Source organism: Filicampus tigris, chromosome 5 (genome assembly GCF_054856515.1).
Source record: "Filicampus tigris isolate MCC_2025a chromosome 5, RoL_Ftig_1.0, whole genome shotgun sequence".
NCBI classification, from domain to species: Eukaryota; Metazoa; Chordata; class Actinopteri; order Syngnathiformes; family Syngnathidae; genus Filicampus; species Filicampus tigris.
This window is the reverse complement of record NC_141221.1, coordinates 11663401-11688080: the sequence shown is the minus strand read 5'-3', so window position 1 is coordinate 11688080 and position 24680 is coordinate 11663401. Positions and strand designations below refer to the sequence as shown.

The following is a 24680-nucleotide window of genomic DNA, read 5'->3' as shown; positions in this document are numbered from 1 at the left end:
CTACTTCGGAAGCTTTTGCTTTTTGGAGGATCTTCTCTCGGAACCCCCGGCCGGCTCTCAACATGGTCCCCCTTCGAGCCATGAATAAGCTACGCAATGAGTCAAGCTATTCTCCTTATGTCTTTCCTTCCTATTAATCAGCCAGCATATGGGCTATCATGCACAGTGATAATGCTAAACATAGCAATAAAAGAAAAGAAAGATTTAATAAAATCCTCGAGATGCACCAGGAGACGAATAAGACAGCCAAGATCGGCATTAGTCCCTGCTGAGGGATGTAAAGGGGCAGACATCTTAGAACTGCCAAAAAGGAACATAGGGATGCAAGGGAACAGTAAGAGCAAGGAGAGGTAACATTAAAATATCATCTTCTCAAAGATTAAAATTTTTTTTCAAAAACATTATTTGGAAATAAGAGGAAATAATAGTAGAGCAATTTAAAAAAGAGGTTCTGCTTTTGGTCTCAGTACAAAAATGTAATTTTTTTATGCTGAAAAAGCATAACAATTTTACTCGTACACCTGTATTCACTACTTGTATTAAAAACAAATTTTGTGCTGTCTAAAGAAGGTCATTGTATTCAGTGCTTTATTAACCAACAACTTTATATAAGTGTACTGTATATTGCTTTTTCGTACAGAGACGAGAAATATTTTGGTGGCAACATATGTTCGAGAGAACCAAGTTTTCGACCTTCTGTCGTTGCCCAGATCTCAACTTTGTTGGTCATTAAAAAATAACACAAAATCATTTGAGACAGTAACCTTAGTTGTCAATGTTACTTTGTGAATGATGCTGCATTGAAGAAGTCAAAATGTTCCTGTTCAGTCAAATTAAAACATTTTTAGCGCGACATCACACAGGCACAAACAGTGGAATTAGGAATGTAAGTACTGAAAAGGAATAACTACAATAAACTGGGTCGGCGGGGTATCAAAATGTTACTTTCCTGTGGAAAGGACAGAGTACAAACTGCATATCTGGACTGTGAGTCTGAGTCGGCATTGAAGTCACTCTAAATTAATTCACTTTTGTTTTTTATCCTTTGAACTACAAATTAGGCCCAGAGAATAGTGCCACAGAAATCCAATGCCAAGTCAGGTCCCCATACAGCCGAGGAGGAGAGGCGAAAGTTCATATTTGTATCTTTCATCTCTAAAAGAGAGCTTCACCAGATAAAGCACTTTGCATTCACATGAAATTATCCCAAGAAAGCAACACCGCCTGCTCATGAAACTTTGAAACAGGCCTTCCCTTGTAAATGTTTTGACACAATCCCAGTTGAATTCAAACATCTGACAATCCATATCACCTTCCTGTTCCATTAGCGAACACTACCTTGATGTGATACAAGAACACTAATTGGGGCTAATGTGTGCATGGAATTCAACATACAGACTACACTAGATCTTCATTTTTGTGCCTTGAATGTCTTCCTGCTTCCCTCGATTTCACTCTAATCTAGAGCTCTGACCTTCATATCACATTGAATACAATTCCCCTGACAATTTTTAAGATGTTAGAGCCTCTATATATTTGGTCAAAAGGGCACTACAGTAAAAGACTACACCTAGATGATAGCTAAAAGAAAGAGGTGGTAAACCACACAGGCAAACAAACAAAACAAAAACAAACAAAATCTAACAAGCACACGCCTTTAATACTTATTATATTCAACAAGAAGCCAGTAGAACAAACGGCAAAGTACACAGGCAGAAGATCCATTATCAGCGAGGAACTGAGGGAGAAAAAGAAACACATCATTAAACAGCAAGTAGAGAAATTCATCCAGAACCTTCCTGCAGGTCGAGCTATCTTCAATATTCAATTGCCCTAAATGAGAGCAGATGCGGAGCCAGAGACTCCACCCACTAATGTACGCCACAGAGACTGGAAAAACAGTAAACACAGCAATAAAGACAGGCACCAAGTCAGGAGTATGCAGTAAGCAGCAACAACGCAACACCGTTCACCGGTCGGTCAGCCAATCATGAAATCTAGATGTCCGATGTAACAACTCGCCATTGGCCTGTTTTTAAAGTGTTGAACTCATAACTTCTGTTAAATTGGAAGTCAACACAAAATTTTTCTTAACAAAAATATGTCCTATGCAGGCCCTCTAGTCGAGACATGGCATTCTGATTATATTGTGTTTGTGGAATATGAGTGATTGGTCGTTACCTGCGCCCTGAGTAGTTGTGATGTCATTTTGAGTCAACACAAGTGACAAAATGGCCGCCCCGAGATGGCTAAAAACAGGTGGATTTTGCAGCTTGCCTCATATTCCACAAACGCAATATTAATCAGAAAGCCATGTTTCGACAAGTGGGCCTGCATAGAACATATTCTTGTAAAGGAAATTGTTGGGTTGTTTTTTAGCACAGATTGATTTGTTACCTTTAAAGTGATGTTTCACAGACAAAAATTCAGTATTTCCATGTTTAATAGATTCACAGTTGTTCATGTGTTTTGCAGAAATCATCCCAAGACCAAAACTTGACTTTCATCACACCATTTCGCACTGTGATACTGTGTTGCAGAAGTGTACTGCAATAACGAAAAACCTGGAAACCATCAACAGTAATTGTCTGTGATGCATTGTAACACACACAGAGCACTAGCTAGCTACAAAATGCAGCTAGTACACATTTGCAGTCCATTCATCCTAAAAATGTGCTACAAGTAAAAGCCAAACATGGAAGACATTATATTGAATCTTGAAAATTTCTCAGAACTTGAGGACCAATCAAAACAGGATCAAATGAATTAAGGCATGACTTATTGATATCTTTATGTACACCCCTTGGTAATTAAAGAGTCCGAGAAATTATGATGGCTAATACGCTTCCTCTAAACCGCTTGAGATGCAACACTCCTTATGGCCAAATATATTCGTGTTTTATTCTAAATTTAATGTCAGGCTGCCACGATACTTTGTTCGGCTCATACGTTTTTGTAAATATGACTCCAATTGTCAGCTCCTCAACAGCCAAGGACCTCAGCGCACGTCACTGTCTTACTCAGTGGATTAGAACCCCTTGGTTCCCATTGATTCTTTGGCTTCCCGAGATTACTTTGGATTTTGTGAGAACCTCTTGGGGAAGGCCCTTTGATGTAATGCTTAGGTGTCTCAGTAGTTTTAGCCATAGTGCATTTGGAGCTCCTTGAGGTAAGTGGGGAAAACTCTACTTGAAAGATGAGGAAACACGTGGGTGGCGGAAAGGGAAAAACAAAGCTGAGCAATATGAGTTGAGCTTCACTATAGAGGTTTTAGTTTCTGTTGGATGTATTCCACTGGAATGATTTCAATTTCATGCACGAGTGGGATGTTTTTTGTTGGCCACAGACAGCTGTTAATGATAACTACTGAAAATGTATGCCAGTGAACAATGGAAAGAGAAAGTGATATGGAGGAAGAGAATGACAGAAAGACAGGCCAATAAAAAGATTGTCATATTGTCTCATTAAGACTGAAGCGACCGTTTTCACACAACAAACACGGAGGCCTGCAGTGCGTTAGCGGGTTCTTCCCATGCGTATATATCACCTCTGACTGTAGTCCGGTGAAAACCTGAATGCCATGAGCATCAAGTATTACGGAAAGCAGGCAAACTGGTCCCCATGCTGTCAAGCCAACCAGACAATGTGAGATCACACAGGCACAGAGACACAACGCGTCTGTCAGGAACACGTCGACACAGGCAAGCCCAAATCATTACCGATGTGCTTTTATGACCACACTGAACAAATATCCTTGGCTAAACTTGCCTATGGTGTGTCATTTGACAAATACGCATTGTTTACTGCATCTTGTGTGGCATAAAATCCATACCATGATGATCAACAAATGCATTTAATTTCACATCTTGTATTTATACCCCTTCAAATAGTCCTTATACTGTACGTACTGGATCAAATTGTCTCAATACCCGAGTTACGTCTAAATGTCTCTAGTAGGTAACTGTTATTTTTATATTTATCATTTAAATTACATTACACATTGAAGACAATCGTAGAACAGTTCAATGTTTTATTTTTCTTGAATTGTTCGCGATCAGTAGAATGAAAAATCAACTCTTGGCCATAGCAAAACAAACCACCATCTCAGTACGCTGCAAAGCAACATGAATTACATTTATTTGAGTATATTGACTGCTGGCTTTTATGAAAATGAACAAGCGCTTGCATAACAAATACGTGTATTGCTTCATAATGTACACTTGGCCATCCAAAAAGGAAATACGCAGGGTATTTTGGGTATTCTATTGCACAGAAAAAATGTCTTCAACAAGAATCTCTGTTCAACATTTTTTTTTCTTGTGAATTACAAATGATGCCGTGTCTTTCATGCAAATGTGTCAATTCCTTCTTCAATGCTTCTACAGTTTTTCAAATTTCTTAAAATGGATTCATATTTTAAACTGAGGTCTCAAATTACGCTGAGGTCTTACATTATGAAGCCAGCAAGCGCAATGGAGAAAAAATAATGGTCAGCTTTAGTGGTACCACTCTTGTACATCTGTTTTTGAAGCCAGTCACTTGATGATGGCAATGTTGGATCTGAGGAAGTGTTAAGTTCCGTTTTCATCAAATAACTGAAAATGACATCACAACTTCTTAGGGCTCAGGTAACGACCAATCACGGTTGACCTGTTTTCTGAAGATGAGCCGTGATTGGCCGTTACCTGAGTCCTGAAAAGTTGTGATGTCATTTTCAGTCGACAGAAATGACAAAATGGCCGCCCCCTGAGATGGGTAAAAATGGGTGGATTTTGATGCTTAACCCATTAAGGCCTAAAGCACCTGTCTCAACAGCTCCCCAAAACCTAAGGTCGCCTTTGGAATTACCCTTGAAAACTGAAATGTTTTCCCAGAAATTCAACACTTACAAAATAATATCTCCCTGTAACAGCCCCTGTAGTAGACAGAAACATAATCCAAAAGAATTAGAGATCTTAGACACGTGGCTTACACACAGGCAAGTAAATAATAATATATTATTATGTTTCAATCGAAGATGTAAAAATAACATGTCAGTGCAAGAGAAGCACTATTTTAATTTTTTTTTTTTAATTGAGTGGTGATTACCATCCCTCTATTCTGTTACAAAGACGTCAATATCGTCATTGTCTACAAACCATATCATATCACGTTCGGCTGGTTCCACTGGTTCAAAGTCCACAAGCGCGTCGTCTATATATGACTGCCGATACTTATTTCAAAGCTGCCGGCAATCGGCGGCGTCCGCCATTAGCCTACAATTCCAAAAAATTCTATATCCTCCGCGGTCTCACGACACCGTCACGTGTATATTCTGATGCATTAAACTGGCTAAGAGATGGAGAATTAGATTTAAAAAATACACAGACGTATTCGCTCTCCCGGCTTTAAAGGTAGAAAGACGCAACAGCGCTCCCGGCTCTAGTGGTAGAAACGCGGTTATGCGCTCCCGTCCTTAATGGGTTAACTCATATTGCACAAATGCACTATTAATGAGAATGCCGTGTTTCAACTAGTGGGCCTGCTGGGAACATATTCGTGAAAAAAATGTGTTTTGATTGATTTCCTCTTTAAAGAGACGTCAATTACTCGCAGGTTTTTGCTGTATGCCACAGGGCTTGGTCCTTACTCTCACAGCGGGGGAACACCGAACACCAAATAGTCATAACCCTAAGCCACGTAGAGACTTGTCTCTGTACCAGGTTTGAGTGTCATTCCTACACTGATGAATCTGGTAGCCTACTGCCTCCACACTGACAAGACACCATGCAGCCTCCGCACACTGGCAGTATGACAGCAGTGTGTATTCCTCACACTTCGCACCAAAGCTAAAAATAGCTGAGTACAAGCACTAAAAGTGTCCTGTTATGTTAATGGATCCGGAAGGGGAGGGCACACACACAAATGAGCGCGGGTTCTGTCTCCTTCATTCATTCATAAAAATATGTACAAGCATGTAGAATGCTAATTGCACTTTACACTCGTACCAGAGTGTACGAGTTGTAATTCTTAATTGCGTGAGCGGCAATCTCTCCAGCACTCTCAGGGCAGCCCTTGACGGTGCATCACAATGAGGTTGAATTTACAGTAATGCGCTTGAACACAGTCCAGTTGCCACCAATCAGCGTGAAGAGACTCCAGAGTACCAGTGAATAAACCTTTATTTAGCCTTAGCAGCAACAATAGATATTTTTGATTGTGATGACAACCCAGATTAAATGAATGAATGCTTGACTCCCGACCGCAGAAACACTCAGCTATTGTTAAATGCTGGCTTTCTGCTACCAAAACACAACAGCAGGAGTGCCTGTTAAAACTATGCACTCGAGGAGCATAATGACAAATTGAAATGAGTGGAGTGGGATGAAAAATAATGTTTTGCAACTGCGAACAGGGATAAAATTGAAACGTTCGCAGTGCATTATTGTAGAATTTGTTCGGTGCAATAAATGGCTCACTTGAGTATTTTCATGAGACAGTTCCCTCTTCCTCAGGCTAGCCTTTCTATTCACACCTGCTGCTGTCTTTTCGTTCCCACTTTCCCAGTCTCTGCATCTCCCGTCTTACCTTCACCGTCTTGAGTCCGCCTCACTTTGTTCCCCCTCTGCTCTTACGCTTACTTTCCCTCTTTTGCCTTTCTTGGACCAACCGCATATCTTTGACTACTGTGCTCTCATTCCGATCACGTTCCGCATCCGGCAGGACCGGGACTGATGTTCTCTCATAAATTAACTACATCTCCCCAAACCGTCTGGCCAAGGCGGAGGCATAAACAGAATCATGAATTGCTATGTCTGAGTTGATCAAGTCTGTTCAAGCTGATTTAATGGGTTCTCAGTCCCCGTCACACTAGCACCCTGCTCGGGTTGCACGCTATTAGAAATCGGATACAACACGCCCACTCCAACCCCTACACCCTCTGTCATCGTAAACAAAAACAGCCACACAAAGTGCACACGCAGACTGTTTTCTATTGGCATTAAAGAGTGCGATTGACCACATAAGCAAAGCAGCTATTCAGGCTTATGGAAAATTCGGCACGTATGAAAATCATTCCTGCATGCAAATGTGAGAACGTGAGAAGTGATGGAAACATTTTGATCCCAAACTCATGCCCCATCACCTCCCTGGTAGGACTGACATGCTCTTGGAGGCAAGAGAAAAATGAAACGCTCGTAAGCAAATGGCGTGTGTTTCGGCTAGGAGCCCGTGAGCAACTGTGGCATCCAAAAATGACACCAGCGAACAATGACACCTACCGTACGGCTTTGTCCCACAGTTGAGAGGGGCAACGTTAACATCCAGAACCACTGAACACTCTCCTGTACTATTGCCGCTGCTGCCTTTACGATACAACACGCTTGCTCACTCGCTCACTCGCGCAGCAAAGGCCAACCAGATGCGACGTTCTTGAAAGCTCCACAGGCACTCGGTCTCTCTCTCTCTTGCTCCGTCTCTCTCGCTTTCTCTCCTTGTCATTCACCAATGTAAAGAGATGCTCACTTTAAAATCACAAATCTGAGGAGTAATAAGTTGGCGGGGGGCAGCCTGCCAGTAGGAAAGCCATTCATCATTGTTGTTCCCCAACCATTTACCATAGAGGTGGCGAGCTGGAGCCTGTCCCGAATCACTTTGGGTAAAAGATGGGCTGCACACTGGAATGGTTGGCAGCCAACTGCAGGGAACATTTAGACCAGGATTCGGCAAACTATGGCTGAATTTGGCTCTTGCATCCGTCTGAAACCTCCTACGTCTAAATTTGGTGAACGGCTCTAAATGTCATATTTTTGACGGTTGTTTCTTACAAATAACTGATCAATAGAAAGTGTTGAAAATGGCTTGCTCTCTTTCACGATGGAATGTGAACGGCTCAACAAACATGCCTTTTTGTTGTTGTGGTTTTTTTGTGTGTGTGTTTCCTGAAAAGTGTTGGTTATGGAGATGCGAGGCTTCAGTAATTCTCCCCTTGTAATTCATTTCATATGACTATTCAGAAAGAAATTCACATTCACTTTAATTTACAAAGCGTGAATGAACGAAGGCGTTCATCCTTCATTTTGTAGAGGATCATTTGTAGGGACACATAAGTGATCTTCCCATACACACGGCTAACATGGCTCCTAAGGTAGGTAGATGTCAAGATGGTTATGTGACATCGATGCGTGCCCGATACTTGTATCGGGTATAAGTGCAGATACTGTCAATACTTGATCAAAGTTAAGTTTAAGTCTGGTTTAAGCTTGTAAAAAAGCTATATAGCAGTTGCAGCAGCTGTATAGCAGTTAACTGATTTATACGGTTGTACACAGAATTTCCCTAACCAAGATTTATGATTTGTTGAACTGACTTATTCATGATTTACTTTCAATAACTAATATTTATTCAGAGGATACACACACATGCACACGTTTGCATGCACAGCTAAACATGAAATCGATGCACAATACAACAAGCATTCACAATATGAAAGCGAAGGTAATACAAGCTTTGCAAGCCTCTCCTCCGCCATCATTTTTCTAGTGCAGCGTTATCGATGGAGCGGATTGGAGGAGGACACGAGATTTATCAGTGCGAGAGGAAGCAGGCCGTCATTAAGGGGCAACAAAACAGAGAAATGTGATGGACCTCAATGGACAGCGTGAACTTGGACATAAACGGCAAGGTCTATTTTTTTTCCCCATAACTGATAATGAAATACCTTACAGAATTCATTCTGGATTTCCAACCAGTAATCAATCATCCAAATGCAAAGTAGCCATGTGAAATAGAGCCAGTATATAATGAGAGTGATAAATGTTCCAACTTTACAGTTGCAGGTTGGCAAAAGTGCCGCACATTAAATAATTGTACCACTTTGTCTGATTATTGCTCTTTTCTACTCTCACCTCTCATCCAATTTTCCTCTTTCGTACTTCCATCTGATTGTTTACACCGGGAAACCCTAACCTCGCTGTGGGTCTTGACTGAAAAAAAAATACCAAGACCACGGATACAAGCGGCCAAAATGAAGTTCCTCTGCAAAAGCGTGGTTGTTTTTCTGCACGTGCCCAGCATTCGGCTGGTGGCCTGTCAGGTGTTAACCCGCCTCTTGCTCAGCGTCACCTATAAATTTGTTGACAGCGGCCAGTCAATTAATCATCCGTCACAACAGAGTCAGACAGATGGTTACTAACATTTTCCATAACACAAGACTGCACCGGAAAGAGTGTACAGTCGAAATAAGCACAGGTAGATCATTTTAGGCTGTATGAAAAAGCCAACTTTTCAAAGGAAAACTCTCTCGAGACACACACACAACGTGTCATTTCGTCATCCCACACAACAGACCTGGGAGCTCGAGACAGAAGCGTTTGTAGTAACAAAACCCATGAGTCACCATTTTCATTATATTGTAGTTGCGCCCACGTCAACACTCAGCCACAGGATTCTACAATAACCACAGTGAAGCTAATTGGCTCCTGAAAACTTGACATTGTCATTCCCCACAATAATAATAACAAAATCTCAAGGGCCTGTCAACCAAAACAAAGCGCCTGCACATCAGTTCTAAATGAAAACAAAGAAGCTAAAATGGAGCAGTGAAGTGAGAAGTGGGAAGGAAATGCAATTCACCTATTACACAGTATGTCTAAAGAATAACATCCTCATAACAATTTTCATTTTAAAAGGACTCAGAAATGATATGCAGGCAAAACTCACCGTTGAATCGGATGCATCTCATTGTTGAGATTACCGTAAAATGAAATTCTCTTGGGCCAACCAAGCATATTAACATGGATACGAGAGTATTAGCGCCTCTGTGTATCTTTGCAGCCAGACGCCGAGACGACATGCAAACTAATGGGAGCAGGAATGGCCTAAAGTCACAGCGTCCACGGAGGTCACCAGAAGTCATGCACGGGACACACACGCCCACGTCAGGCTGGACAATCGTCACGTTTGTAGTTGACACGCGACGGAGGGGAATAACATTTTTCTTAGTATGGAGTTTGTCAAGTCACAAATATAAACTCCTCCATTTGTCTACTATGTGCCTTTGAGATGAAGAATAACAAGGGGGGAGATGAAGACAAGACAGGAAGAGAGCGGCAGACCGCAAAGGCCAATACAGGAATTCATAGGAAGTTAAAAGTGACATTAAAAGAGTCAAATTAAAAGATGAAAATATTCTAAAGTGCTAAACCTTTTTATAGATGATTGGCCCGGCACCAGTGATAATGATGACTTGGAAATAGCAGCCACCTGTTGTGAAAGGACACTCCGGGAAAAAGAGAGCAGCAAGTCTGTCTCTCACGGGGCTTGTAAACCAGACCCTTTGTAATGTGACAGAATGACAACCATCACATACTGACCCACATGGGATAAAATAGCACACATCAAAAGCCAATTCATTCATTACTACTGGCTGCTGTTTCACTTCAAGCTATTGCTGACTTTGAAATGGATTACAAATGTCTCATATTGCTCTAATATACACTCACCAGCCACATCATTAAGTACATGGAAGTACGCAACTGAAGGCAGCTTTATTTATATCGTGCATTTCATACACAAGGTAACTCAATGTGCTTCACATAATCAAAAGTACATTTAAAAGCATTTACAAACAAAAGAGTTAAAGATATTTAAAAGCAAAGTAAAGAAATGAGTAGCTCACTGAAATTACTACCAGAAGAAGAGTGCAAGAACATGATTTTGGAAAACATGAGGATAACCGGTTCAGATAATTGATGGATGATTTTACAGTCTAAAAACACTTGGGTTAAAAATTACACAATTTGGGGTCAAAATTGGACCGATCCACCACTTGGGTCAATTTGACCCAATTTTCTGGGTTGTTTTTGCAGAAAAAAAAATGGGTAGGTTTTACAAAACACCCCCAAAAATATGGACTATTTTGTACAAAACCACGCAAGATTGGATCGGTCTATTTTTTACCGAAAATTGTGTTATTTTTCACCCAACTGTTTTTAGAATGTAAAAATGCGTTGAAAGACCTTAATTAATAACTGACATGGGAAAAGATCATAGTTTTTAACCTGGTATTAAAAGCATTTACACTTGTCTGACTTAGATTCTGTTGGCATATTATTCCATTTGTGTGCAGCACAACAGCTAAATGCTGCTTCACCATGTTTGCTTTGAACTCTGGGCTACACTAATTCACCTCAGAGAACCTACTGGGTTTATATCTCATTAACATTTTTTTAATGTAATCAGGACCTAAACTGAAACAAAAGCGTCCCCTGAGCCCTTTGAAAGATGCTAAGTTTTTATTATTATTGCTTGCCAAGAGACTAATAATAGAATAACAATTATAATATTCATAATAATAATAATAACAATAATACTAATAATAATAATAATCATAATAATGTTGAAAATGGATGGATGGGATACTAAATAGCCTACCAACAGTAAAGAAAAAACACACATTCATTAATTGTGGAATTACAATATAGTGAGGGGGGATGAGAGGGAAATCTAATAAACAGCCTCCCCAATTAGTTTTATGGGCTCCACTTTATGATTGCTTTGTGAAGGCTGCAGGGAGCCTCGTCTGCAAATATTCAATATCCACTCACCTCAAAGGAAGCAAGGCCCACATTGAGTTGCAAATGACACATGATTAGCATGCAGCCTTTGGCCACTAGCCTTCAGCTCCGTATTATTGTTCGCATGGACCTGTTCTGCCTTTCATCTGGCAGCCCCATCACAACTGTAAAAACGTCCACGCAGAGCCCACTTGCATTACTCAATTTCAATCATGTGGAGGGCAGAGGCCGGGCAAATCAATATGGAATATGATCAAGCAACATTCATTATTACATTTTGGAGGCACAGGGGGAAATTACTGCTTGGAAGTAACCAGCAGAGGGTGCAATTCAGAAAGATCAAAAATATTTCTCCATACACAGTGTTAGGCAGGTTATAGTGCACTTATCACAGACATGTTTCACAAAGTGGTCGTGATCAGGGCCAGAAAGACCTTCTGTTGGTCTAAAAACTATCAGAAGCACTGACCATTTTCAACTGAAATTGAATTCATTCCCAAAAGTCTATTCTCTTCTGTCAAGCATATGCAGCATGCTCCAAGCAGGCCAGGCGAAACGTACCCATGCTTTTATGCTAGAGTATATTTAATTATTGTAGAAATTCTGTCGAATATGTCAAAATTCTGCTACTGGTCTACTTGGGTCCTGAATACATTAAAGAAATGCTTAAGGTTATGAACTAAAATAGATTCAGTTAGACTTCTTTTCTCAAAATATTTGCTTAAGTTCTCGACCAGAAGTCGAGTAGTGACATCCTGCTTTTAATCAAGCAACTCATTAATCCTACATTAAATAACATGTGATTTGCGCTACATTCCTTTATTCTATACTGAAACGTGTGGTGATGAAAATACAAAAGTAAACAGTGCCTTTCCGATCTCCATATACAAAAGTGACCAACGGAATGTAAACAGTGACAAGCAATGTTAGCATGCTAATTGAGCTGCTAGGTTTGTTAGCAAGAAACTGCATCAACATTTTGTTGTGAGGATGTTGAGCTTTGGGTGCTCTTGGGCGCTCCCTTTTTGACATGTCACCGTTTTTCTTTTGTTTGAACAAATCTTGTTCTGAAATGATCGATCCCTGTAGGATGGTGGCTTCTCCTCGTCTCGCATTGATCTCTTATCTTTTCTCTCATTACTCTGTCTGCCACCAGGTTTCAGCCTTTCAAATGGTATATCGTCTTCGTTTGACAGTAGTGTGGTAAGGGAGGTCCAATAATACCCTTGTGTGCAATCATTCACATCATTGAGAATCTGACTATTTTCTGCAGGCGGCTGACTGATATTGGGGAGGACAATGACATAGGCCAAACAGAGGGTCGCGCTTTAGTGCGCATATCCGCTGAGATATATTTCATAATCCTCCTCAGGATGCTCTTGTAAAGGGTCGAGTGTCTCGATCAGATAGGGTAATGATGGGATCACAGGAAGTAAATCAGGGAGGCAATAGAATAAAGATTATCGCTCAAGGTATTTGGCGGACAAGGCGGTAATATATATTTTAGGCTAGCCAAGGGCAAGGACGAGATCTACAGTATGTCCTCACAGGATGAAGACAAAAAGGTTTGCCTGATGGAGAAAATCAGACAACCAGAAGTTGACAAACTTGTTTTGTTTCCTTGTGTGACAGAAACGTTTAGGAAACATAAACGTTCATCAAAACATAAACGTAATTGCTGCTTACTGTTGGATGTGTCGAACAATTTCTTTGCATGTTGCTCACAGATTTTCAGTGCCAAGAAAATGTGTGGGAGGACGACACTTCGCCACGACGTGAGAGCTAAAACCTCTCATCTCCAAATGGTGTTACACATTGAATTTGACTGTCTTGGCCAGTTCCATTGGCCCCCAGACACCATTGCGGTCAGCGCCTATCATGCGCATGTCAGTGACAACCACCAGTCTCGCAGTCTACGATGAATCTTAATCCTAGAAACGTCATTGTGACATTTCTAGAAGGAGGCCACAAACTGTTGGCAGATGCACAAGTTCAGAGGATTTACACCAACACACTGCTCACTTCTCAAGCCATGCATGCCCAAATGCCATCCATATAAGTGGGACAAACATATTCCACTGGATAGATTGCGTGCGTGTTTTATATCACTACAATAAATCACATGGACACACTTATCCTTGCATTATCTAATCAGGGACTGGACTAGAGATCTTTCCAGGTTGGCTGGGTGTATGAAGAGATAACACATTGATTATAGGGATTAATAAATAGATTATAGATGAAAGCAGCTTCAAAAGGGAGACCTCATATTTACTTCCATTTTTGCATATGTTAATACTCGTGCCTATCTATTGCACATAAAGCATGAGGCAATAGCTGTGCAGAAAAGACGTCTTGACACAAAAACCCACTTCTCTGCTTCGTACAGTATGTGCTGAATATTTCAAAGTGTTCCATCTGATCTGATCCAAACGAGTAGACTTGGAAGAAAGATAAGAGACCTCACAGCACAAAATACACACTGAGCTTTATTTACTCCATTACGACCTACATTTGCTCAACGTTGCTCAGCTTGCATTATTTTTGGACATGACGTAAGATCATCTTTTGCTTTTAGTTTGTTTAATATGACAATTTTGCTTTGAAAGTCAAATTGTGAAAGTGATTCATCTACATTTTACCCTTTAAATAACTATGGAATAGATTTTTGTAAAGTCAAAATCTAAAAATAATACTATACAACAATACAATACAACTTTATTTATGTAGTGCATTTCATAACAGCTACTGCCGTAACAAAGCACTTTACATTAACAAATTCTCATTAGTAGTCAAGCAGGCCGATAACCGATATTTGGAGCCAATATACATTTTCAGTAAAAAGGAAAAATATTGGCATCGAAATCTTGCTTTCCCACTTATCGGTTACAGAGTCATTCCATCCGTCTAAGCTGTCATTTGGCAAGAGGAAGGGTGCATACACACATTCACACCTTTTGTCTTGTGGAATGAGGCGGTCAAGACAAACATTCAAACATGCAAACAACACAGTGCAACCCAATGAGGGAACACTAAGCCACATCATTCATTCACTACTATGGACCACACAAATCTGACCAATAGGTAGCTCTGAATCTAAGACAATACAAAAATTCTGTATCAACAAAGATATGATATTTCTAGTAACTTTATTATTTTAGAGACACAAAGGGACAAAATATCTGGAACCAGCTTTGAGTATGACACAATGCAGCTCAACACACACAAACACAAAAGAGGCCTCTTTCTGAACAACTTTCGCAAAATTGGCACATCAGCATTTAATTGCCTGCATTTTACAGACCTTACACACAGAACAGTAAGCACAGAGACAAAGTTCTGTTGGCCAGTGTGAAAGGGTCTAGCAATCTTTGAACTGCGAACAACTAGCTTGTATCGCTATTTAAGATGTGTACTGACTGGTATTATTATATTCGGAGGAGCAGCAGTTGAGAAAAAAAAAAAAAGCAGAATCATCCAATTCCATTGAGGAAGTGTTCTTGGACCACCATTCAACACTAAGAACAGCAAATGAGAAAAAAAGCAAATGAGAGGGTATAAATGATCCCACATCTCCAAAGTCTGGGACTAAACTCCAAACTCCAAGATGACAACATTTGGTCCTACAGAGTGGTGTTTCTCAGAGACTATCTATGGATTCGGGGAGTAGAAGGAATGGAATGGCCCGACTTCAAACCAGATGAACACTTGAGGGATCAGATTGCTGTTTCTGTGCTGATGTAACCATTGCAAGAATGTGGAATGCCATCCCACAGTAGCGTGTGGCCAGGCTGGTGACCAACATGAGGAGGTGCCAGGCTGTTGTGTCTGTTTATGGTTCCTCCACATGCTACTGAGGCTCCTGGCCATTTACAAAAATAAAATTTTGTAACACAGCCAACTTGTCTTGGTTTGGGTTTGTTACAGATACAGTAGGACTTAATTATATCATTTGGTTCACCCCAAAAACGCCATCATGAGTGTTTGACAAAAGAGTTCATTTTACCCCCCATATTTTTGAGACCATAAGTCGCACCAGTCAAAAATACATCATAAAGTGGAAGAAAACACATACTGTATAAGTTGCACTGGACTATAAGTAGCATTTTGGGGGGAAATTTATTTTGCAAATACTGAGTCCAAGAACACTAGAGTTTGGACTGGCACCCAAACTCCCCATTTACTAATCGTGTTGATGGCAGCAAACCAGTCCCGGTTGGATTCAAAACAATCTATCTACTACATTTTGGGGACGGAGGACGAGAATTTTTTTAAAAAGGACCGACCAAGAATGGATGGAAATGGGTTTTCGTACGTCCCTGTAAGCATCCCTAACCGGGTCAAGTACCGACTGACATGTTGTGTTGATTTCTTTTAAAAAGAAAGACCACTCTTCTCTTCTGCGATACCATGGATCCGCCTTTACTAACTGCCTGCAACAACACTGTAGTCCTTTTTTTCTTTTTCATATGTGTTCCCTGCAGTAACATTGTACTCACAGGCATAGTCTGTCCTCTCGCGGTTCAAAACATATTTTATATGTTTTTAAGTGTCTGAATTAATACTTAAACAATAAAAGTTGCTTTAAATCGAAGGACACTTAGATCACAATTAGAACACTAATCTGTTTTTATGAGACTTTTGGGGACCGCTGCAAACCTATATGCCCCAGGTAATTTGTGTTTGCCAAATGTTAACCCCACCCCTGACTTTACATTTTAGTGTTTTAAAAGGACAGTACAGTACTCATATAATATTCTGCTTGCAGCCATGTGTGGTAATCTTTATGCTCATGGCGATTGGGGTTTGCTTATGTATCAAATTAACTAATACAATATTCCACAACCTCAGCGACAGCATCTGCCAGAATTGACATGCAATTCCCCGTATAAAGGCAGGATACTGCACTGCATCATACGTACAGGTGTCCCTATATGTTGTGGCCCACTCGTGTACTGTACAGTATTACGTGTCACTGACGTTGCAGTCATGAGGCCCACACTACGCTATAGCTGTCTATATGAGCAGTGTAAATCATGCATAACGTAGGCACCTTGCCTCCTCCTCCTCCTCATCATCATCATCATCATCATCATCATGAGTAATTGCATATTCAGGTCAAATGCAATATGAATGATAGCGGAACTATCATATGCACGGTGTTGTTGAGTACTGTAATGGAGTTGTACTCACAGAATCAGTTGGCTTCTCCCGCAGCTGCCCCTCTTGCTGCAGCACCACGGCCGGGTCCACCACCAGCTTCTCGAAACACGCCGAGCCCAGCGAGGAGCTCTTCTGCTGGGACGCGATGAGCTGCGAGACGTGAATCTTCGGGCTTCCGTGGGCCGTCAGCTCGGGCTTGCTCCCCGTGCTCCCGGAAGCCGAGCCGAGATGCTGCCCCTCGGTTCCTCGGCTGGTCCCGGCCGCTGCGTCACCGCGTCCGCCGCGCTTGTCCCCGGTCCCGAGAGACAGCGGCGGAGAGGAGCAGCGCAGATTGGGCTGCGAGGACGAGAACACTCGGTCCAAGTGTTTCTTTTTCCTCTTGAACATCCACAATCCAGACTCCTTCTTGGTGCCCTCTGCTCCGCCGCTAGCGCGACGCTCCGAGCCCAGTTTGGGACTGAGCCACGGCTTGGTTTTCTCCTGGAAAGTCTTCCACATCCGTCGCTGGTATGACTCTTGTCCCCTGGACGTGCCTTCATCCTTGGCTGCTTTTTGCTCCATGGTGCCCGAGCAGCATCCACCCAGCCTGAAACGTGTGTGCGCGCGCGCGTATGTGTGTGTGCACTCACAGCGTGCACTTCAATGCTGATCCGGTTAGGACCAACACACGAGAACGAAGAGGAGGAGGATGATGATGATGATGATGATGATGGTGATGATGATGATGAAAGTTGGCTTGTAGTAGATTAAGCTAGCACCACTTTGTACAAAAACTCATCTGTCTTGTAACAGCATTCTTGTTATATAAGTTGGACAACACAGGAAAAAAAGAATGTAACAATACAGCATCCATGTCTTCCCCTCAATGTACAATAAGATTTATATACAGAGCTACATACATACACCCAGTCATTTTCTGCAGCGCTTGTTCTCTGGGTTGCGGGTGAGTGTGCGCATCTCAGCTAACTTTACACGAAAGGCAGGGTACACCCTGGACACCCTTGTGGCACATATAGGGCTCTAGTTTTGTGCCCAGTGCAACTCTGCCACGAGGCGCTGTCTAATTCGGCGCAGGGGCAGGTTAGACTAAATGTTGGTGTTTTTATTATCAAGCCGGCAGAATTGGGCACATTTCAAAAAGGGTGTTTTGTGCTGTTGTGGGAGTGAACCAACGGACTTGATTTGCAGCAACCGAAGTGGCTCCTCTGATTCCCTTTAAATGACGCTAGCGAGAGGCTCGTTGACGGTTTTGACATGTCGCAAGAATGAACTGTGTCCGTGTGTGAACCGCCCCCACACTCCATAACTGTGCCGCAGCCAGCAGGATGTTTTTTTTTAAATATATAATCAAAATTATAATAATGCTGTGTTCAGTGAATTGATTTCTACAATTATTTAGAGGCTTTGATGCATGCTATTGTCATATTTATGATAAAATACAATGACATCCACGCAAATGTCCACAGAACTCCGAATCTGTCTGCCAGGCATGGCACTACACCGCTTTATAAAGTAACTGAAGTGATGAAAATCCTTTTTTTTTCTTCTCGACTCCCCTACATATTGATCAAGCCACCGCCTAAGCCCCGGGAGAGAAAAAATCCTGGCGCCATGCGTGCTGTTTGCCTACCACTGGATCAAATTTACTAAAATTGCATTACACTACCCACGCCAATAGTTAGACGTGGTTCCGGCAGTCGTAAAGTTTAGCTTATGTTCAGCCACCAAATTGTCAGTTGCGCCGGGCGCAGGTCAAAGAATATGACCTCGATGCACCGGAACACTCAGCATGGTGCTCAGAGATGAACCAAATTCACAAACAAGCGCATTGAAGCTTGACGCCCATTTTTATGCTTTAGTGGTCAAATTTCGAGCCTATACACTGAAAAGAATGGAATGTTGATTTTACAGAATTTTATTTCATCAGGTGGTTAGGTTACACAAAATAAGATCTGAATCCAGATTTAAGGAGATGTATAGTCTACTTAGGAAATCTATCTGGGTTCAGATGATTATATTTTGTGCAACCATTTGAGAAAATAAACTGAGTAAATTCAACATTCCTTTTTTTTCAGTGTAGAATAAAAAACATTGACACTCACTTTCACACATTTGGACAATATAGTCTTCAATGAACCTGCCCTTATTGGAATGTGAATGGAAGCCAGTATACCGACAGAAAACCCAAACAAGCACAAGGGAGGCAGACATGCTAACCACTACTGTGCTGCCCATCATTGTACAAAACACAGTAAAGTGCTCAGAGATACTGTATATGAATTGCATACATTTAAATGTTTAATAAGACTCCCTACCTCTGAGTTTTTTTTTCTTTGTATGTAAATGGCACACAGTTCACAGGTTCCCTACAACGGATGTATGGTTTGGTCAAACTTCGATATATTCCATTTTAAGAGTGAAATGAAAACTAAAACCACAATCCTTCCTTTGCATTGTGTGAATGTCAGTTTCTGCCACAAACATTTTCCACCAGAACGATTTTGGAAGACATATTTGGTGGTGATGCACTCTCTTGAGGTGTACCTTCTTTCATGTGGATTCTCTTGCGCTGTTCTATGTCTGGATGTGCTCGTCTCTTCAAATAGGCCAACCTTTAGCGAATGTTCTCACCCACACGCAGCAGCACATAAGTGCAGCAGTTTCTCTTTTTGGAGGCTGCACTGCTGCTATGTTCACGATTAACCCCCCACCCCGCCCCCCCTGCTGCTTCTTTATCATAGTACCCCATTAACTGCCTGCATAGACAAATTCAGCCACTGTTTTTAAAGTGGGAACTTAACTTCCCTGCACGTGTCTCCACGCAAAGGGTCGTTGTATGAATGAATGATAATCGGACGCACAGCGGGATGACCAGAACGTTCAAGGACTTGTTTGCCGTTTGCTTTCACATTCCCATTATGGGACACGTCACCCTGGCCTTGACATCACTGAGGGATGATGGAGGTGGAAAGTGCGCCATTAAGTGGTGGAGCACTGAGTACTCCTGCACAATGCAATGGCTTCCAATACTACGCGTACAAGAGCTGTGTGAAATATTCTGCCTTTACAATGCTAACCATGCCCAGTTCTGCCAGTCAGTGGGATATTAACTCAACAATGTTTTATTGTGGTTGTATTTTTTGCAGTGGTGTCGGTGTTTGTAATAGAACTAAATAAGTCAACCAACAAATTAGCAGTAATGCTCAGTATGATACAGCAACAACCACACATAATTCATTTTACAGTAATAAACCTCAATAGTGCAGGTGTACCTAATGTTGTGGCTGCTGTGGCTCGTGAACAACTTTATTTTGCAATCCAATAGAGATCCCATCTGCGTGCAGTGTTTCTTTTAAGAGCACGTCAATTATCTGCATTAATGGGTTGATCAATAGGCAATAATGTGTCTAACTTTTTTTCTTCCCCCTGACCAAATGAAATCCCTCTAAATGATGTCCAGAGGCAAGTCCACTTTGACTTAAGTCAGTGCTTCTCAATTGTTTTCTGTTACGCTCCCCCTAGCAAGAAGAAAACAATTCCCACCCCACCACCCACTCTCCACAGCAACTATAAATAATAGCATTTGTCTATAAAGTAGTTATAGGTACACCTCTGCATAACATCGTATCCTTGTTAACATAAAGAAAACAAAAAGAAAGAGATATAGTTCAACTTACAAGAATAACCTTATTAACATTGTTTATTAGTCTGTAAAAGAAAAGATTTTAAGTGCATCAATTTGCCTGAAATTCCAAAAAAGAATATCCTTGTTTAAGCTGTAAACAGTTGTAAAAAAGCATGTTCCCCAGGATCACATGCGCCGCCCTCAGCATCGCACCGCGCCCCCCCCCCAAGGGGGCCCGCCCCACTATTTGAGAAGCACTGACTTAAGTACAGTAGATGGGGGGGTTTGAACACGTGAGCCAAACAGCTCCTTATTGACTTTTCTATTGGATGAGAATAACTGATGAATCTGCAGGGTGCATGTTCCTTTTAATGACCCCGCTCCCGCTGACACTGTGTGATTGAGCACACACGCCAAATGTGCTCCGCTAGTGACCGCGATTGCTTCTAATTCAATATCCACACTAGGACAACTTGACATACGAGGTGGGATAATAGAAGGTCAGCTTTGTTGAAATGAAATGATGAAACTACACGCTCACTCCGTGTGAATCTATTCAGGCTGACGACAATATCAAACAGATACACTAAAATATGACCCGCAACAACATTTCTACAGCTGACGAATATCGGCACCTGCTCGCACCAGTAATGACACATCCCTGGCATCGGCACCGTTCGCAGTAATGAAAAGCTTCACCCTGTTCACTATCGCAGCATTTCACCTTCTCACACGTCTTGTAATAACATCTCTCGCTAATTGAAGTGACTAAACTGAGAGGCAAGTGTGTTGTGGTTGTAGGTTGCATTGGTGTAGAATTGTACTGCATTGTACTGAGAGCTATTTCGAATATTCGTGTTAAGCACCACTGAAAATGACAACCGCAAGTATGTACGTATTAAATAATACATTAGTCCATAGAGCCATCCATTTTCTATAGCCCATGTCCTCATTAGGGTTGCGGTTGAGCTGGATGAATACTTCTCCAAGCTCCTTATAAAAGTGCTCCCACATGGCAAATACAATTTCACATCTTTGTTTAGGTAACTTGTAGGAAATTAGCCACACGCAAAAGAGTTTTTGTGTCTTACACTCCAGACATCTGATTACAGAGATTGGTATTTGCTGCTTTAAGAGGTAGTTTGCAGTTTTTAAAAACACATTAAATGCCTCAGTATAAATCAGTTTTTAAAAACACATGTTAAATGGCTCAGTATAAACCTAACAGTAGTACAGTAAATAAGTAAAATGCTCTGTAAACCCAAATGAAAGAACACATTTTAACATGAGCTTGAAAAAAAAAAATGTGTTAACCTGCTGTTATGTACAGAGAACATTTGTAGTCAGAGGAAGTCGGCATGCTGTGTGTTGGCGGATGAGACTGTCAGCCTCCACCTTTACTTCATCAACCACACTGAGGCCAATTCCTGCAGAGTTGCGGAGAAGCACATCGCCACAATCACATGCATAATCAAACACACAGTCAGTTACTCAGTGATGCAACGGATGCAGTGGTCTTGCAGTTCAAATCTACATACTCTGATGCCTTTTAAATCTTTAATCTTCTTTAATCTGTCTCCACCTCATCCCATTCAATGGACCACACCCCCACACTTGTACACCAGTTGATTTGATTACAGCTGATTGGATGATGCAGCGGCCTGGACCAAGCCGCTATGACTCCTTTCATCCTTTTTATATATATATAAGAAAATACACCATGATGGGCACTGGATTTTTTTGACTAGAGATCACCAAGTTATATAACTTCTGAAAAAGGATGAGTAGTAATGGAAGCATTTGTGGCTACAACGTGTTCCCGTGAGAATTAAAAACAAAGTGCAAATGTTAATGGAAAGACTTTATGGAAAATTTACTTTCAAATTTTGTGTACCAATAGTGTGTGTCTGGGATGCACCGAGCGTGAAATTAATCAACCAAGTAAACCTTTAGTTAGCTTCCTTTTTCTGAAAAATGTCTGTGCAAGCCTTTCAGCACTTTTGTCCCATTATATTTTAGGTCATTAACATAATAACCATGACATTCTTGGTGATGAATGTCCGTGACCTGGGCACCTTTCCGTCATTGTCACTCCATCCTTGTTCATAAAAACAATCGTACTGCAGCCCGGTCCGTCCTTGTCCTTTTAAAGGGCTTATGTCCTTACATTCTGTCATCCCAACCCCCCCCCCCCGAAAAAACAACAACATTTGTTCAGGACATTATTTTAAGCTTATTAGCTGGCTAATTTCCTATTCACATTCACTTTGCGCTTGGGAATATTGTGAGTGGAATGAATTGTTTACAACTGTTTAAAACCAAACCAAGATGTGTTGAACCACTAGAGGGCAGACTATGCCTGTGAGTGTGTTAAGCAAGAGCCCAACACAACACGTCAGTCGGTACTTGACCCGGCTAGGGACAAACGATTACAGGGATGGACGAAAACTCACTTCCGTCCATGCTTAGTCCGTCCTTTTTTAAAAACCTCTCATACAGACGTACCGTTCCGTCCTTGGGACGGAATGCTAATCCCTGGAAAAGTGCCACAAGTGCAAGCCCATGAGTCAGATCCACTTTCACCGTTGAAAAAAATATTTGTTTATAATTCTTGATCTTTGCGGTATTTTGACAAAGACATTCAAAAGTAGCGCTCTGACTATAAGTTTGCTCAAAATTCCAAGTGCAATCAACATAAAAACCAGTAAACTGTCCATGAATGAAAAACAAGCAAGTAGGAAGCAGGAACAAGATGGAAAATCAATCAGTGCCATTACGCAAACGCTATGAAGAAGAAAGAAAGCCATGGTGTACTAGCAGATGTCAAACGGGTAAACCAAAAATCTTAGTGGCATCAGAAACAAACTCAGAAGGGCCGACATGAAAGTATCACAATCTACTTCGCGAGACTTCATGAAAGCAAATATAGCAGCAAATCACTAATTAGAATGAAGAACAGGCTGAATTTGCAAAAAAGTACAGAAACAAGACTAAAAAATGTAAGACGAATGCTCTAAGTTATGGAAATTAATATGTTGTGATTTCACTGTTGATTTGAATTGAATTCTGTTAGGGTTTGGCGAAAGGACACATCATTTTCGTAATACAGAAGCCTACAAAATGATGGCGAGAACATGCTTTTCGAAGACAACGCATTTCCATATCATAGCAGAGGAAAGCAGGTCTCAACAGTGCAGCACACTAAACAGCCATTAACGTAATTACAGGCAGTCACAGATTGAAACATAACTGAAGTCCCTCACTGCTTATTAGTTCTGCTTGTGTTGAAAGCACAAAGCTGGGTCATGGTGTGAATTATTCTGTGCTTCATCAGCTCAGATTCACATCGCACTGCCTCACACAAAGACAGATCATAAAGCACTCTCATTAATTATGTGTAAGTCCAACAGAAGGGATCACATTTCTTGAGCAGGTTTAACCCGCAATTTTTTGACCCTTTATTGCATATTCAGTCTCCTCCTCTTCTGAATCTTTGGCTCCACCAACAGAATGTTGAATAATCCGCAAAAACGGTTGACGAATGCAATAGTGTTTTCCTTGATTATCGCTGCACAAGTGAAGGCAAGTTGCACATTCAGCATGTTGACCGACAGCTCTTCGGTGTCTTCCGATCTAATGTGTCACGATGTCTTAACGCCTCACTGACACACAAGCATGCTGACAGGTACTTGCGTTACATCATGACCTGCTTGTAGCGGGCCCGTTACTCTAGCTGCTGAGTACAGACGGTCAACTCACGTGTGTAGGCGGCATTTCGTCGCCAAGCAGCCGAGTAAGACTTTTATGTGGCAGCAGACAAGTGGACAATCAACCTCTGTACACAAGTCTGTTTTAACCAAAACTCGTATTGGGTGAATAGTATCTTATATGGCCATACACAGCGGGCTGTCTCTACCTTATTTGTTCCTTTCCATGTTCTCACACCTCTCCTTAAAGGTCTTCCCACTAGAAGAGTTTCATTCAGTCCTGTCACCATCAATCCCTGCTTTCCCCTAACCTCATCTCAGGTGTGATGGCGGCATTGACGAGCAGAGCGAGGACGTGAGAGACAGCCAGAAAGTGACAGCTCAGCTGTAAATATGAGATTCCAAGAGTTCGACGTCAGTGTGATAGGCGGCGCATTAGTTGCTGACACAGTAGAGGAGACTTCAAACTAAACTGCCAGTGATGACACATTTTCAGTTGTGCACAGTATACAGTATTTGGATCGATTTATGTGTGGCGAGAACAGAGCACCGTGATCATGTCTCAAATGCGTTGCTTAGTTCAAGAATAGAGGCTGTGTTATTCTACCCCGACCGCAAAATTTTTATAAA

At 41.5% G+C, this 24680-nt stretch overlaps 1 protein-coding gene across 5 annotated transcripts in view; it reads right to left on the bottom strand.

Moving 5' to 3' along the window:
- Positions 1-17398, bottom strand: part of mctp1a (multiple C2 domains, transmembrane 1a) — a 100528-nt gene extending 83130 nt beyond the window's left edge. For 3 of the 5 annotated variants that reach the window (XM_086030733.1, XM_086030735.1, XM_086030734.1), the window contains exon 1: positions 16749-17398. In XM_086030733.1, coding sequence (XP_085886859.1) covers positions 16749-17279 — 531 coding nt within the window. In that variant the 5' untranslated portion in view covers positions 17280-17398. Of the gene's footprint in view, positions 1-7259; positions 7332-16748 lie in introns of those variants that run through there. The other 2 variants (XM_086030737.1, XM_086030738.1) reach the window with 1 other exon arrangement.
- Positions 17399-24680: the final 7282 nt, after the last annotated feature.